The 15,793-nt window shown below is 35.4% G+C and overlaps 4 protein-coding genes, 2 non-coding genes and 1 pseudogene across 7 annotated transcripts; 2 read left to right on the forward strand and 5 right to left on the reverse strand.

Moving 5' to 3' along the window:
• Positions 1-273: 273 nt before the first annotated feature.
• Positions 274-1,636, reverse strand: W01A8.10 (annotated as a pseudogene). Its single transcript has 5 exons — positions 1,590-1,636; positions 1,206-1,376; positions 843-953; positions 450-793; positions 274-404 (listed from the first exon to the last, which is right to left on the reverse strand). Coding segments are annotated over exons 1-5 (804 nt in total).
• Positions 1,637-5,633: 3,997 nt separating this feature from the next.
• cutl-6 (ZP domain-containing protein) lies at positions 5,634-8,511 on the forward strand. Its single transcript, NM_059599.5, has 6 exons — positions 5,634-5,741; positions 6,698-6,885; positions 6,935-7,080; positions 7,468-7,855; positions 7,906-7,995; positions 8,066-8,511. The coding sequence occupies exons 1-6, from the start codon at positions 5,645-5,647 to the stop codon at positions 8,279-8,281; spliced, it is 1,125 nt and encodes a 374-aa protein (NP_492000.2). The 5' UTR covers positions 5,634-5,644; the 3' UTR covers positions 8,282-8,511.
• Positions 7,377-7,526, reverse strand: W01A8.11. Its single transcript, NR_050242.1, has one exon. It is a non-coding gene; the product is annotated as an Unclassified non-coding RNA W01A8.11 (non-coding RNA).
• Positions 8,498-9,568, reverse strand: nuo-6 (NADH dehydrogenase [ubiquinone] 1 beta subcomplex subunit 4). Its single transcript, NM_059600.6, has 3 exons — positions 9,458-9,568; positions 9,314-9,383; positions 8,498-8,966 (listed from the first exon to the last, which is right to left on the reverse strand). Exons 1-3 carry the CDS (start codon positions 9,555-9,557, stop codon positions 8,618-8,620), a joined length of 519 nt encoding a protein of 172 aa, NP_492001.2. The 5' UTR covers positions 9,558-9,568; the 3' UTR covers positions 8,498-8,617.
• A 253-nt stretch (positions 9,569-9,821) lies between these two features.
• Positions 9,822-11,047, forward strand: tofu-5 (Twenty One u-rna (21U-RNA) biogenesis Fouled Up). Its single transcript, NM_059601.9, has 5 exons — positions 9,822-9,925; positions 9,974-10,128; positions 10,178-10,403; positions 10,451-10,628; positions 10,694-11,047. The coding sequence occupies exons 1-5, from the start codon at positions 9,824-9,826 to the stop codon at positions 10,966-10,968; spliced, it is 936 nt and encodes a 311-aa protein (NP_492002.1). The 5' UTR covers positions 9,822-9,823; the 3' UTR covers positions 10,969-11,047.
• On the reverse strand, positions 11,031-15,103 carry W01A8.6 (Peptidase M14 domain-containing protein). The gene is made up of 7 exons (NM_059602.5): positions 15,042-15,103; positions 12,843-13,125; positions 12,592-12,714; positions 12,124-12,317; positions 11,903-12,041; positions 11,369-11,543; positions 11,031-11,316 (listed from the first exon to the last, which is right to left on the reverse strand). Exons 1-7 carry the CDS (start codon positions 15,089-15,091, stop codon positions 11,138-11,140), a joined length of 1,143 nt encoding a protein of 380 aa, NP_492003.2. The 5' UTR covers positions 15,092-15,103; the 3' UTR covers positions 11,031-11,137.
• Positions 13,199-13,219, reverse strand: 21ur-15127. The gene has a single exon (NR_050243.1).
• Positions 15,104-15,793: the final 690 nt, after the last annotated feature.

A 15,793-nucleotide genomic window follows, 5' to 3' on the forward strand; every position in this document is an offset into this window, starting at 1 on the left:
TTTTCGCTACGAAATATTTTGCGCTTTAAATATGTTGCGCAATACGCATTCTCAGAATTTAATGTTACAATAATATCCAAACAAGTAGGGCTGCTTAGGCAGCAACCCCCAGCAGCCCCATAGCAACACTGTACCGTAATTTTTTATTTTCTAAAGTTTTTTCAATTATTTTTCTAAAGAGCTGTAAATAGTCAAAGTTGAGCAAGTTTTCCCGTTCAAGGACGAAAATCTCAGTCTGTGAAAGAGAGAAAATGAAACACGAAAAAGGATTTATCATGAAAGTCTTTATTTACAAAGTACGAGTAGGAGGCTTTGTTGTAGGATTTCGAAGAAGTGGCTCATCAAATGTCCATCTTTTCCAATACTCCCTCGAGCATTTCTTTGATATCCTTGATGGAAATTCTCTAGAAAATATAAAGTCATATTATTTCTGATAAACGTGTTCTTACTTTCTGATCGGAAGCCAACAGAGCATGTTCCATTCGTTGGCGAAGCTCATCCAACTAATTTGTCTTAATTTTTTAAATGACGGTCAGAAAAGTGTCAAGAACTGCAGACATTTTGACAGAGTCGAGCAGTTGATTCTTTGATGTTGGTCGTGGTTTCACATCCTTCTTATCATCATCATCATCTCGAATATCCCGCGTATTCTTTGATTGCGTTCCAACTGTATCAGAGCTATTCCTTTTTCCCAAAGTACTCTGCTTCTTCTTTAGATTAAGACCACCAGATCGATCTTTGAACATCAAAATACATCCCCAGGTCGCAATCCACATCAGAAAACTCTTGAAACCTGAAAAATGCCGACTTAGTTTACACCTTGTTGTTCTCTTTTTACTCACTTTTTAAGAAGATCCGTGTTCACAGGCAGAGCGTAGACAAAATGCAGCTTCGCTTGATCCTTTAAACGAATACCGCAATCGCTTGTAGTGGAGAACTGTTCAGACGAGAATCTGAAGAGATAAAACTTTGAAAATTACCAATAAACTAAGTTTTTGAACAAGCGAAGACCTTCTGAGCTTTATGAAAACAATAAATTCTAAAATTGCTTGAATTTTTGTTAAAAGAAAACTGCGCCTCAACAATAAGTCGTATATTGTTATCTCAATGTTTCTTACAGAAAAGATTTCGTGAGCTAATCTATCGTTACTCACTCAAAACTATAAAAAGTGTGAAGCGAAATTCAGAAAAGTACACCAACTAACCGTTTACTCTAACTCGGGGAACTTCTGATTGTGCCCACTGAAGTTCTGAACCGATCCCAAACTTTCAAACCCTTTGGCTGAGGAACATCCATTCCAACCGACAAACCATTGATCTCCGCTAGGAGAAATGTCCACATGCCAGTGTCTTCTTCGATGGAAAACGTTTCATAACTGGAATAAAAGTTTACGTGGCCAATTGAATCGAGCCCAATAATCTGAGTCTGATTTTTAATTTATCACAAGCACATTTTGCAATCTGGGAACGGTTAAATTTTTGCTCAATTCTCTCAATCGGAAATTACACCTGAACTGGAAGTAGAAACCGAACCAGGTTGCAAAATCAGCAAACCTCGACAGCAAAAAAATATTTTGATTTAAACTAACTTTGTTGTTAAAACGTCGATATTCAAGTCTACAATATAGAAATAATTAAATTAAAAATTTCCCAATATGTGGTTTTTTAAAGAAAAATTTTAATGGCATTTAATTTTTTTCACGTTTTTAAACTGATCTCCAAATCTTCCAAACTTCCAAACTCTCTTACTTTGAAAACTCAAGATAATTAAACGGTATACCCAAAATTAGATGGTGATTAAAAAAATTAGTTTTCAGACGCTGCGACAATGACAAGTCGGTCAGATTTCGAAATTTAACTAATTTCAGGCCATTTTTTGAGCCGCCATAACTTTTTTTGAGAGGTTTTCTAGAATTTTCATTAGGAATTTTGATTCTAATAAAGCAAAAAAAATAATTCGACTACACCACATTAAAACATTTAAATTGAGTACTCATACATACTGATATATTATGATTAGATGCCGATTATAGGAGAAAGATATAATCACATGCGGCACTTGCGATGATTAATTGATTGTTTCTCCTATCTTTACACTTTACGTTAATGTATGCGTTTTATCTCATTTCAGATCCTTCGCTTGAGAAATGGGAAAGAGGCGTCAAGTCCAGAAGTCCCAACATAGGTACATTTGAAAGTGACCCTGAGATCATCAACTATACCATTTCAGCTACATCACTCATCTGAATCCATCTTCTCCCCATTTCTTTCTCTATCCATCAAAATGTTAGTTTTTTGTCGTCTCAACTAATATGATGACCTCAAAACCGTTCTTGTTTGTATTTCTCTCCGCATAGTTAACAGAAATTCACGAACTATCTCCTGAAGTAAACACTACAAAAATTGTGTGAAAGCGAGAAGCGGAAGACGTGAAAGTTTTTATTTGAATTTTGTTATTGAATCGAATACGTGATGATTCAGATGAGAGTGAGAAAACGCGTAAAATGAGGAGAAACGGATCGGAAATGGGCAACTGAAATTTGAAACTGAAAATGAATTCTTAGTGTCGTACATCCGCAAAAATCTTGAAATGTGCTCATATGCTTTTTTCGAGTACGTCTCGCCACGATCTTGTCCTAGATGTACAGGTGGCAAATTTCACAGATTTCTTATATGTGGAGAATTTTCATACCTTAAACTCCTCAAAGAAACCAATAATTATTTGAACAAAACACACAAAAAAGTACCAGGTTTTTCAAAACTTTCAATCGAATATTTTGGTTAATTTCCAAATTTCGGAACAATTTGAAGCATTGCTTTGTGCTCTCCTATGATATTATTCTTCACTTATCTTGCATGGCATTTTCACTGTAATCCCTATATGTCACTTTCACATCCATCAGTTTTTTTAAACATTGAATTAATATGTTTCTAGTACTTAACTACATGAACTAGTTGACCTACTCTCTGTGGAAAAAAGGACAACAGCAAGTAGAATGGGAGGAAGTTTCTCTTTTTCTTATTTTCATTGAAAAGGGTGAAAACGAGGTTGTTGCTCCATTTCCGACTGTCGTCAAGACTGTACCTACAGGATAATTACGCAATGTTGTTCTCCCGCACAGCAAAAAAAAAGAGAAAAGTCGAATGGTTTGTGTGACACCTTGAGATGCCGCATGATCGATGAACCTTCACTCAAATAAACCGAAAAGTAAATTATCGAAATGAAAGGAGCGAGCAAAAAAAAGAAATAGAGGGCAGTTCAACGAAAACTTTCCACTTCTTTTGATCTATTATATTGCAGGTATCAAAATCAGGATTTAAGGGAAATGTGTTCTGTGCTTCCGATATACTGAGCGTTCATGGATTAAGAAGACAATATTGAGAAGGAATCAGCTAGATTTTCCGATATCAAAATTTCAGACCAAACAAAAATTGAAAAAAAAATCGTAATTCCATTAATATACTTCTTGTAGATCTTATATATAGGTAGGAATAAAGACCAACTTATGTGCCTTTAAGCAGGCGTAACTCGCTTTCTTGGCGTTTGGGGGCAACTTACTGCACAACATCAATTACTTTCTACCTTCAGCCTGACAACTTATTAAAAGCTGATCAAATAAATTGGTAGTCCTGGCAAGAAACGGCCAACCAAAAATGTTTAACACGAATTTTTCAAATTTGGCAAAAGCTTTCACTCAACTTCTAAGCTTACATCACCGTATAGAAAGATATCACACGGACTGGTTAGGTCTTTTTCAAGCCGTTTAGGCGAGTAGGCAGGTATTTTGTGCCTACAGTGCGTGCAACTTCTATAGAACCCCCTAAATTTTCGAGTTTCAGCATGTTCTGATATTTTTCAAGAAAATTTGTTAATGTCAATCGATTCTAAATGCCAAAAAACCTACTGTCCAAAATTTTTAGAAAAATATATGCAAAACTACGAGAATTAGGCCAAAAAGTCGTAAAAACGACCGTGCAACTTCTATAGAACCCCTCAGAATTTTGATTTTAATCGCAAAAAGCACTGAATTTGTTTAAATTTTTCAAAATAATTTTGTAAAACAATAACATCAAAATGATCTAAATACTTAGTTCGTTCATTAAAAACATGAAAAATGCTACGTGGAAATATATATATATATATATATATATATATTGGGATGCACTCTCAATGGTCCTGTAACACTTTTTTGTGTGTTAGTGACCAGTGCTCCGCTCCCAGTAGATGTTTTTGCACAAAAACATACCAAAATGTTTTACCATATTCATAGATCATTGTCATAGAAATTTGTTTAATTCTGAAAAGTTTCCTCTGTTTTATGGCAGAAACAATTCATTGAGATAATCTGACTTATTATTCATTGGGGGTAAGTGCTCTATGGGATCCCTTTAATCGACGATTAACCTTCAAACCTCAAAAAAAAAAAACAAGAAAATCACAAAGCTTTTCCTATCTTCACAAAGCTTTTCCTATCTTAAAGGCATAACTGTGTGTGTATATCTGATCTTTGTCCAACTGTATAGATGTGTTTTGTTTCTGAGAACAAAAGTTGTCCATGGACCAAATTTCTATAGAAGTTGCACGCACTGTACTTCTAGATTTTAGGTAGAGTGTGTGATTGAAAGTTATATTCAGCAAAATTATAATCAGTGATCCTTTCCAAAGCTTGGCATTGTTGCTTGAAATCCTGTTCAAGTAGTGTTTGGCAAAAAATTCCCAAAATTTCCGATATGTACTCTATGTTTAATTTTGGGTTTTAAATAAATACGTTGAATTACGCAAGCTGTTACTTCTAAAAAACATTGTATACATTTTAGGGTTGTAGTGAACTTTTATAATATTTGCTCAAAAACTCTGAAACATTAAAATGACGTGCTGGTCTGCTTTTATTCTCGAATTATATGATCAAATCTCTGATTTTCTGGTTAAAAAATTCCCTATTGTATTTTGATAGACTTTTTCTCCTTATTTCATTTTTTCACAGGGTATATGAGATGATGTTCAAAGTGGTTCATAATATCCAGTTAAGAATCAAAATACTTCACTTTCAAATTAAGTGTCCTGGGCTTCTGAATGCAGGTGTTGTCTACATATTATTTCTCAAATCAAAATACTCTGTCATTTCTTACGAGCTTAACCAATTCACCTTTTGTATGGCAGCAGCAGGCGTCATACATTTCCATCTCAATTGACCTATTCTCGAGTCTCGGCTGTCCATGTAATTATCCATTTTCACCGTGAACCCTTCTGTCCATCGTATTTTTTTCCCATCGCTCCTCTCTTTCTCTTCATCTCCACAGTTTGACCTTTACACAGAAACTCTTTTTCCCGAATAATATGTAGTTCTTCTCGTAGTTTTCGGAAGAAGTACCGCCCGCCGCAAGGATTTCTCTTCGTTCCGTCCATCTTAAAAACACGAGCTTAATTGAGAAGCGATCATGTCTTCTTGTCCCGCCCGGGAACGTCATCATGCGTCCCGCCCGTATTCTGGTCGTACTAGTTACCACCTATGCTCCTCCCACATTTGTTTGGTTCCCCAGATGAAGTAGAAGAAGAGCATTTAATTTAGTTTTGAACGTGTGTCGTTACAACTACTTATTCTTGTACTTCCTCAAGATTTTTTTATTATTACAGACAGACACAATGCTTCTGAGGTTAGGATTTCTTTTGGTATGCTCAATGCTAGAGAAAGTGATAGGACAAACGAAAGTGGTCAACTATATTGATAACTCTATAATAGGTAAGTTCAATTTTCATTTTACTGAAATTTTTAAAGTTTTTTAAAATTGAACAGTTTATTCTAACTTGTGATTAATCTACTATTATCCAGAGGCAGAAAACTGCAGTTCACCAGATGAATTTTGTTTTGAATTCTAGAATATATAATATGTGATATTGATCTCTGATCACGGTTTTTGACTCGAAGCTTGCAAAATTATCACTTAAAAGACACTATGACCAGAGTAAATTTTATTAGCCGTTCACAAAAAAAATGGTCTCGGCACGACCGAAACGTCGAAGCTACAGTACCCGCAGTTTCCCAATTCATGTTGCAAACTTTAAACTTTTGGAAAAAATACGTAAAATATTTGGAAATAATGAGTAAACATTGTGGAAAATTGCTGCGGATAGATTCAAAGTTCCGATCGGTTCAAGACCGGGTACCGTATATTTCAAAAAATTCAATTTACAGCAAAACTAATCTGACATATGCAGACAAATTCTCAAAAAGCCGTATGAAATTCGTTAAAAATTTTTTTTGGTCTTACACATTTTAGAAAACAAAAGTTGTAACTTGCCTAGACCGATCTTACACCGGTTTTGTTGTTAAGAAAACATTAATCATTTTCTGCATCTTCAAAACGTGTATGCTACAGTAATATATCCTTTTTAAGCAAAAAATCCACAGGCAGATCAAATAGTTGCGACTACTGACCCCATTCCCTACACTTCGGCCTAAGTAGCGATAATTATATAGAGAGAAAGAGTTCAATGTTCTGAATACAAAAAAAATTATAAAGCGTGCGATAATCCATGTCTACAAGTTTGCAAGTCTCAAAGCAATTACAAGATAAATCCACTAAATCTAACCGCAAAAAAACGACCTTCAAGAACAACAAAAATGAGAATAATGAGGTGCGGAAGTGGTCGTGTAAAGCGTATTAAACAGAGCTCCCCTCTCATTTATTTCTACAGGTACACCCAAGGTAATATGCGCGGAAAATGATCTGGCACTCGACATTGTCACCTCCAAACCATTTCGTGGAAATATTTTTGTAAAGGGACGAGCGAAAGACAAGTCATGTCGACAAAGTTATGCGAACAATGGAACAAACTCATACTCATTGCCGCTTGGAAAATGTGGAATGCAACGGTTACGATCGGTAAATGGACCGAAAACGACAATTTTGTGAGATGTTTTTTTTTATTCAGGCAAATCCTCGAGGCGTCAATTTTATGGTCACAGTCATTGTATCATTCCATCCAGCTGGATTCATCACAAAAAATGATAGGGCATTCCATGTTAAATGTTTCTATATGGAACCAGATGAGATTGTTACTCAGAATATTGATGTTAGGTAGGTAATCGTTTATTTTAATATGCCTCATTTCAACTATTGCGTTCAATAATTATTTTTCAGTTTTTCATTTTGAGTGCAACACTGATAGGAACTGCAAGTTTAATTTTAAATCAGTAATATGTATTAAGAAAAAGATACTGAAGTTTTAACATTTTATTTCAATAATTTTACATTGAGATTCTATACTTTTCAGTGTTTAGTATTTGAGGGTGAAAAATCTTTGAACTCACCAGATAAGATTATCGGAAACTCTTAAATTTTTTTTTCAAGTCTATGTTCTTGCAAATTGCCAAATTGAACTTTTTGCGTATTTCGGAGCATTGATGATATTTGAATTTTCAAACACAAATAATTAAAAAAATAATCAAAAAAATTAATTTTCAGTATGATCCCAACGACTGAACTATCTGACAGTATGGTAATGCCAAAATGCGAGTATTCAGTTCGTCGTGATGGTCCAAATGGTCCAACTTTAACATATGCCAATGTCGGAGATATTGTATTTCATGTATGGGAATGTACACCGGCTGATATGGGAATGCTTGTCAAAAAGTGTTTTGTAACAGATGGAGACGGAGAAGATCATGCTGTTGTTGACTTTGATGGCTGTGCAACTGATCCATTCTTGCTCAGTGAGCTGTCTTACGATGCTTCACTTATGCGAGCTCATGCATCAAGTCAAGTTTTCAAATATGCAGACTCAAATCAATTATATTTCACTTGTCAGATAAGATTGTGTCAGAAACAAATGGGAATGTGCCAGGAAGTTACGGTAATAGAGTTCGAAGATTGTTGAAGCAAATACTTATTTTTGATTTTCAGCCACCAAACTGTGGAGTCAAGAAATTGCTGAGTGAAGCAAGTGGTGATGGAAATCGAACAAAAAGAGAAGCTGATCGGTCTGATTATGAGGTAATCATAGATTGTTTCCGGATTATATATTTTTTTAATCCTCCTAACATGAAAACAATAAAATATTTAGATCGACGTAGCAACATCAGAACTTCTTGTACTTGATCCAGCAGATCGTGGGCTCCTTGCTCCTTCTCCATTCTGTGTTCCACGACTACTTCTTCCAGTTCTTCCCCTTATTCTTATCACAATTGTATCATTAACAGTTGTCTCCACAGCACTAGTGATTCGAAGACAAAATCACAAAAAAGAGCTCGATATAATGCAGTCAGGCAGATATTATTGATTTTCACATTATTATATTATTTTATAAATTACACGTCCCGATTGTACGGTTTCAGCTCCCATTTTTCTCTTAAAAATTCCCTTGAACTCTCTCGAAAGTCAGGCACAAATTTCTCATTCTTTTTCTCTGTGATGTCTGTTCCACACATATTTTTACGGAATCTAATTCATCAGGCATCAATGTTATTTTATATAAATTTACGAGTGTTTACATTAATAAAATCTGAATTTTATTTGACGAGGATAACGACACAGCTAAAAAAAAACAAAAATCGAGAAAAAGTTGCTTACATTCGGATCTAAAAGTAAATTTAAGAAAACAGATAGATCGAGACGATTAGAAGTCGATTCCGATGGTTGGAGCAAAGAGACCGGATCCTCCGGTTTGTAGAGTTCTTCCTTGTTGACGATCCCACCAAAGAAGCTTTCCATCCAAACATGCTTCATTCGACTTGTCCATTGGGACAAACATAAGACGAGTGTAAATGTAGAAGAGAGCGAAAACGGTTCCGACGTACAGGAATACGGTGCGTGGTGTGAAACGGAAGAACTCGGCTTGAGTCATATCAGCAGAATACCAACGGAACATTGCTGGATCCATGGTGACTCCCTCCTTGTACTTGAAGCTATGAGGATCGTATTCACGACGGAGATATTCCTTCTTCAAAATCTCCTTGACACGATATCTGAAAGTAATTTTTTAAAAATAAAATGTAGTTTTTTTATCATAAAGTTGGATATTAAAAACTGAATTTATGTTAATTCAGTGTTTAATATCCAATTTTATCGCAACAGTTTTTTTAAAGCAATTTTTGATTTGATACTCTGTAAATTATATCAAGAAACTGTTTTTTTTTGTCTCTATTGCTAATAAATCACTTGAAATAAGTGTTCATCAACGCAAATGTTATCATATATTGATTTTTCAATAGAATTAAATAATTTTAAATTGAGAATATAATTAAAACTATGTTTCTCACTGTTTTTAGAATTTTTTTAAAAACTTTTAAGCAAAAAGCGTTTTTCGTATTACCTCCACAAAACTGCTTTCTTCTCCTCGTCGCTCAGATTGTATTCATGTCCTGGCAGAAATTCGGTCTTTCCTATACAGAACAATTATTATTTTACAAGTTAACAGTAAATTATGAAAAATAAATCGATAAAATAAAAGTTTTACCGTGAGTCTCAAAATATCCAAGCACTGGATCCTGCCACAGTTTCGGAGATTTAATATTTTGGTTGGCAGCTGGTCGAAGAAGTCTTAATGCCAACTTCATTTTGGTTCAACCTGGAATTAAAATATTAATAAACAAAATCGGAAAACAAGACGGAAATTAAGAAAAATAAAATAAAAAGTTCTGAACAACTGGTTCAAACGACACTCCGATATTTCGCAACAGCGCCTTGTTTATCGTAAATCTACATCACATTTCAAAGCGAAAGGAATTTTCCTCAATTCAATTTTCTTCAATTCTTTCCTAAATCGAGGCCATAATTATTTTTTTTCGCACATTAAACTTAACTTAAAACTCAAATTTTAGCCATGGAAACCGACGGCGATCCCACAAATGAAATTCCCGGTAGCTCTATGGCTTTTGAAGTCGCAAACCATACTGTAACCGAAGAACCATCACCACTGGACAGAGTCAGTTTTCTAATAAAATAAACTATTTAAAAATGTAAAATTTTGTAGATTCTCGCAGAAGGTCGCAGCTTCAATGGTGGCAATTGGTCCAGTGACGACTTGAGAAGTTTATTGGATGGAGTGATGAAGTATGGTACCAAAATTGAAGCCATAAACTATATTCACCGAAACATTGTAAAAAAACGATCTATCGAAGAGATAAAGTAAGTTTTTAAAATATATGTTCAACATTTAATCATTATTCTTTTTCAGGGCGAAAATTGACGAGATTCGAGAGATTATCAAGGAACACAAAGAGATTATTCTCCCTGAGTGTTACAAAAATAAATGGATCGAAGCAGGACATCATAATATCACTCCTCCACCATTTTGCCAAGTGGATCCAAATGACGACTGGAGCAGTATCATGGGAAAAATAGTCGATCATCATCATGGATCAATCAACAAGACCCTACCTTCTCTTAGAGATACTTATGAGGTTTTATATTTTATTAGTCAGCAATTGAAAAATGCTCAAATTTTCAGACACTCTTCGAGAATCTCGCTCTAGAATCTAAAACTCACGAAAATGCGGTGGTGACCAAACTTCTCACCGCAAAAGCTACAAGAACTGACTCTCAAAATATAAGATGGCCAGTCATTTACAGATTCATGAAAGCATGTGCCACATTGGAAGAGCAAATGCCAGCGCTCAATGAACTTGGTCAGTAAACCCAGAATAATTCTAACTCTGAGGGAACTTAACCAGCGCTACAGTTTTATTTTCAGAAGCGGCAGTTGTCTCCAAAGTACTAGACACTATCGAAACCGAAGCTACGACAACTCCAGATACTGAGAAATCTATTCTTGCCGGTATTTTCAGTGAATGTCAACAAGGCAATTACCGCTTCTGTGAGCAAGACTATCCTCCGAACGTTATGGCGGCAGTTCAACTGTTCGTGGATCCACTCCGTACCCGTTTTCATGCGATCCCTGAAGTTGCATCTGAAGTCGAATTAATCAACTTTACGAAGGACAACCAGCCATCTACATCGTCCAATTGAAATTTTTATTAATTTTTTGTTATATCCTGTCATATCATCCGGTCGTTTCACTGGTATTTAATACATTGTTATTAAGTTTATTGATTTCAAGTCTAACAAAGACAAAAATGGTAGAAACCCGCTTCTTGACAAGTTCGTCGTCGTCCAAAGACACGTGTTGATTTGTTTGTTATAGCTGTCTGAATCGAGGAGATCTACTGTCTGCTGATGTTCCGTTTGTAGTTGGTTCAGTCGGTTGAAAGTTCTTGGTTTCCTCAACTACCTGATCGAATATTACTTCAATTCCAAGCCATGTCTCTTTTCCAATTGGAATAAGCCAATGTGGTTTGACTTGGAATGCGAACCAAGCTGAAATTGAATGTTATTCTAGTTTTCATGGAAGATCTAAACGAATTCTTACTTTTCATATCAGGTGGCAATTCCAGTACATAGACATATTTTGTCGGAGTATTCTTTTTAATCCAATCAGTTGCTCCTCCAGTTGCTGTTCCAAGCATATCTGCTGCAGTTCCAACTCGATATTTTGTCTCCCGATAAGCGAAAACGCGATCAGCTGCTCTGTTTGCCAGAATTTCCTGAAAATTATTCACAATCAGCAAAAATGTATCGATCCAACTTTAAATTGTAGAAGCTTATTATTTTCTTTTTTCTCGGAGCCGTTCAATAAATGTCGCGGCTTCAAAAGATTTATTACTTATACGTCAGAAAATGATAATTTTTGATTTTACGCGCATGAGTCTCGCCACGCGGTTACTGTATCTTTTGAACCTTTTTTTCTAATAAAATTTAAAATTCCTGCTATGATGTTTTTTTTGTATAAACCTTAAATTCAATAGCGGTCCGTAAGCCGACACGGGTTACTGTAACTCGTTGTCCGCGTGGCAAGACCCACTCGCGTAAAGTATGTGGAAGTTTGTATAACTTGCAAACTAACCAGATCCTTGATATCTTGAGGATACGTTCTTTTTTGATAATTATATGGTAATATCCAGAGTTGGCCGTGAGTGTGCATTGATACAAGTGCATAAAGCCTTCCGTATATTTCAGACGACATAATGAAATCTCTGACGGCTCTGAAAGATCGCCAAAAGTTAGATTTGGAGCATTTTATGCATGCCAACGATGTCAAAGATAGTTCAGATTCATAACACAAACCTCGTTTCTGGCTCAGAGAATGGTCGGGGACCCTGAAACTCGTCCGAGCATGGATTGTTGAATGGATAATTTTTATGCGAAAATCCAATATCATAGTTTCTATTCAAATCAACTCCTTCACAACATATATCCGTTTGGAATGGTCCTGTACCAGTACAATTTTCCGGTGCTCTATTTTTACGCCACTGTCGGATCTGGAATTGTTATTGTTGAGTTTGAATGAATAAACAAATCCAATATGCAGTTCTTTGCAATTTGCCTAATAACCAAATTTTGCCAATTCCTTCCAAAAATACTTGTAGTTGTGGAAAGCACGGCCACAGAAATTTCACATTTTTGGTCAACTTATTTACTTCGTAACTATTATATCGACAATTCTAAAGTTTCCAAAGTTGTTTCAGAATTTGCTTGAAACGCCAAATAAGTGTAGGAATTTTCTCCCACAACAAATAATCTTCGTTAACATACCATAGCTCTTGTTGATGTTCGCGAGTAGACAAATCCATCAGGATTAAGAACGGGAAACACATAAATATCCAATGTCTCCACGTATTTTGTGATCTTATCGTCACTGAGGTAGCCATTGACCAGCTGAAATATAAACAGGACCTCAGATTGTGTAATACTTCAGTCTTTTTAATGTCACTTTTTATTCTTACACCTTCTCATTTCCCTCTCTATTTCTTTTCGCAGATGATATATCTTCATGTCATTCCTACCTTTTCAATGAAGTAGACAGCCACGTGGAAAGCAGGCCATTCTCTTGCATGATTCCCACCATCCAACCAAACAGCAATTTTTCGTTTCCCTGGAAGTGCTGGTTTTCCAATACGAACCCCGAGAAGTGGACGTCCTTCTCTTGTTCTTCCGATAGTTTTTAATTGAACAAAAGATGGATTATCATGTGCAACTCCTTTGATATAGTCTTCAAACTGTGGCCAGTCATTGTAGACTGTCAAGTCAAAGAATGGTGTACGTGCTCCGCCATTAACGTCACGTGTCCTGAAATTCCGGAAATCATTTTATAGATCTGCCAGTTTTGGTAAATTGTCAAATTTTTCAAAATGTGGATTTTTTGAGAAATTTCGAGCATTGAGCATGTTCAAACATCTAGAATATTCAAATATAAAATTTGAAACACATATAAAGTTTAACTATAACTTTTTGACTGTAAATAAACCCAGTTCAAAAAATTTTTGAGAGGTTTTACTATGATATTTAACTACGATAGGGGCAGATTCAAACAATTTCCTCATTGAAAATACTTCACATTTAACGTCTAAGCCGTACTCCGCATCTCACCAGGAATAGGAGAAATGAAAATAAAATCACAGAAGATATATATCGTTGAGTGCAACACTAGTTTAAGATTACTAGTTTTCACTTACATGGGAAAAAGATTTGTTGTAGAAAATTGTGATTAACTGTATTATAACAAAAACAAATTTCTAAAATTATTATAATCTTGCGAACAAGGTCAGGGGTCCTTTACTTTTATTTGACTATAAGCTTCTCGATGTTTGATCTTTACGTTCCTAATCTAGTTTAAACCACCACTTTTCTATTTCATTGTTCTCGACATTTTCAGCCTCTTCTCTAACAAACTTCTTTTTCAATGATCTCGAACAAGGTCGTATCCTTCATAAACCGAACCATGTTGTTTCATTCTATCGAGAGACACTCAAATGCCACCCCTAAACAAATGCCAACACAAAAAGTGGTTATCACACAAACAATGACAGATGGGCATATATGTCTTCATTACTACCCTATCATAATCAGTGAACAACCTCCTTCCTCCCTCTCCTCCACCATTCCATAAACGACTGGATTAGATGTATTGATTCAGAAAATGAAGAGAAGAACCTAAGCGAAGCAATCAAATCTAAAGGTATTCATAAAAAACGGGGAAATAGATTTTGGTGATTTATTGACATGATAAGGAGGAAGTGTTGGTTTTGGCAAATTGAAACCTGTTGGGATGATATCTACAAGGGCTCAAATAAAATAACAGTATATACAGAAGAGAAGGAGAAATTATGAAAAATTACCAAATTCACTTTATCAGTCTTGCACCCCCATTGCTTATCTTATAGTTAGGTAGTTTATGCCCACTCTAATGACTGACAAAAATGTGTAATTTATTCTTCTTCAAATTTGTAGTTAAGATGCACAACCTTCCAATACTGCTGATATCTTCGAAAAGATACAAGACACACGGTTAATTCGAATGTCTCAGTGAGCCTATGGTATACATCTTTGTAAGTGGTGGTGCGCGCATTGTGCTCATTTTCTTTATTGATGTGAGCAATGTGCACCCACAATACTCACTATCAGAATAACTGTGTGCAGTACCAATAAGAGGCACATATTCTTATAGTATACTATAGCTTTTCATACACGTCTAACAAGTGAGCAACATATGTAGAAAATATAGATTTCTTCCAGAAAGTGTGCAATACTATTACATATATTTTTTGTGTTTTTGCTAATCATTAAATTGGTAGAAAAAAACTAGATTTTAGTATCTTTTCTTCAATTTTTTAGAGTTACACAATTGAAATTTGTCTTCATAACTCCAATACTCTCTACATTTTTCTAAAGACTGTAATATTTAACCTCTTTATTGAATTTTAAGCAAAAGCTAATGCTCAAAAAGTGCTCAAAATAGATTTTCTGCTCATTTTGCGCTTGAATGGTGTTATTAGTATTTGTTCAATAAACTGAATTTGCCCCATTCTCACAAATGGAAGTCGTTATGAATTCATAAAAATTAGGCGTACTATGGAGAATTGCAACAAATTCTTTTATCCATTCCCCTAAACCTCAAGGTATCAATAATTAGTGTTCGGCCATTTTTTGGTAGGCAAATAATTTGTAGATGTCCAATACATCACTTGAAACCCCAAACAACATACCATATGACAAGAAGTACGAGTAGGTAGAGACACGGTGAGCGCACGAACATCTCCAGTGCTACTCTGAAGACGTTGTGTGTGGCGGCGACAACAGATTGCTGCCAACGAAAAGTGGGCGGAGTCAGAAGGACGATATCAGAGAATTGAGAGATGGCAGATGCAAGAGAAGTTGAGATGAAAAGAGGGAGAATAAGATGTAGATGGCAACTAAATAATACCGAATATAATAACATTGAGGTGAATTTAGAAAGGGGAAGCAGACGATGGAAAAGAGAAATTGTTGTAAAAAGTGTGAAAGTGTATCTATCATTCTTAGCATGAGAGGAAATGTAGAAGAAGAAGAAGTGGAACTATTCAATACTAGAATTGACGGGAGGGACATTTCAAAACATAAAGTGAGAGGAGGAAGTATATAGCTCGTCTCACCATTTCGACCGTGTTGCTCAACTATTTGATATACTCAAGAGTTTTGAATAGACCTACAGCGAAAGTTCAATAAGAAGATTTTTCAGTATTTGATAGTTCATATCTGATGGGCTTAAACAGAAATATTAATCAATTGTGGTACTGTAGTGTCAGAACAATCGCGCATTGTAAGAGGCGTCCTTTGAAAACCCACCTGACGATTTCTTCTCTGATTTTCTATATTTTACATGGCTTCTCTGATGCTTATGGACTTGTCCGAAGGCACTTTGTAAAAGTTTTGATAAAACACCGAACTCATTTTGAAGATCTTAGGTCCCAGTCAAGCT

Source organism: Caenorhabditis elegans, chromosome I, assembly GCF_000002985.6.
Source record: "Caenorhabditis elegans chromosome I".
Classification (NCBI taxonomy): domain Eukaryota; kingdom Metazoa; phylum Nematoda; class Chromadorea; order Rhabditida; family Rhabditidae; genus Caenorhabditis; species Caenorhabditis elegans.

Bases quoted from the DNA above. Each gene is read 5' to 3' on its own strand.
- cutl-6 (NM_059599.5), top strand. From the start codon at position 5,645: ATGCTTCTGAGGTTAGGATTTCTTTTGGTATGCTCAATGCTAGAGAAA. The intron at 6,886-6,934 runs GTAAATGGACCG...TTTTTTATTCAG, and splicing joins GAATGCAACGGTTACGATCG to GCAAATCCTCGAGGCGTCAA. The intron at 7,996-8,065 runs GTAATCATAGAT...TAAAATATTTAG, and splicing joins CTGATCGGTCTGATTATGAG to ATCGACGTAGCAACATCAGA.
- nuo-6 (NM_059600.6), bottom strand. From the start codon at position 9,557: ATGAAGTTGGCATTAAGACTTCTTCGACCAGCTGCCAACCAAAATATT. The intron at 9,384-9,457 runs GTAAAACTTTTA...TGTTCTGTATAG, and splicing joins TGGATATTTTGAGACTCACG to GAAAGACCGAATTTCTGCCA. The intron at 8,967-9,313 runs GTAATACGAAAA...AATTACTTTCAG, and splicing joins AAGAAAGCAGTTTTGTGGAG to ATATCGTGTCAAGGAGATTT.
- tofu-5 (NM_059601.9), top strand. From the start codon at position 9,824: ATGGAAACCGACGGCGATCCCACAAATGAAATTCCCGGTAGCTCTATG. The intron at 9,926-9,973 runs GTCAGTTTTCTA...AAAATTTTGTAG, and splicing joins AACCATCACCACTGGACAGA to ATTCTCGCAGAAGGTCGCAG. The intron at 10,629-10,693 runs GTCAGTAAACCC...TTTTATTTTCAG, and splicing joins GCCAGCGCTCAATGAACTTG to AAGCGGCAGTTGTCTCCAAA.
- W01A8.6 (NM_059602.5), bottom strand. From the start codon at position 15,091: ATGTTCGTGCGCTCACCGTGTCTCTACCTACTCGTACTTCTTGTCATA. The intron at 12,318-12,591 runs GTATGTTAACGA...TAACAATTCCAG, and splicing joins GAACATCAACAAGAGCTATG to ATCCGACAGTGGCGTAAAAA. The intron at 12,042-12,123 runs GTTTGTGTTATG...GCGATCTTTCAG, and splicing joins TTCTCTGAGCCAGAAACGAG to AGCCGTCAGAGATTTCATTA.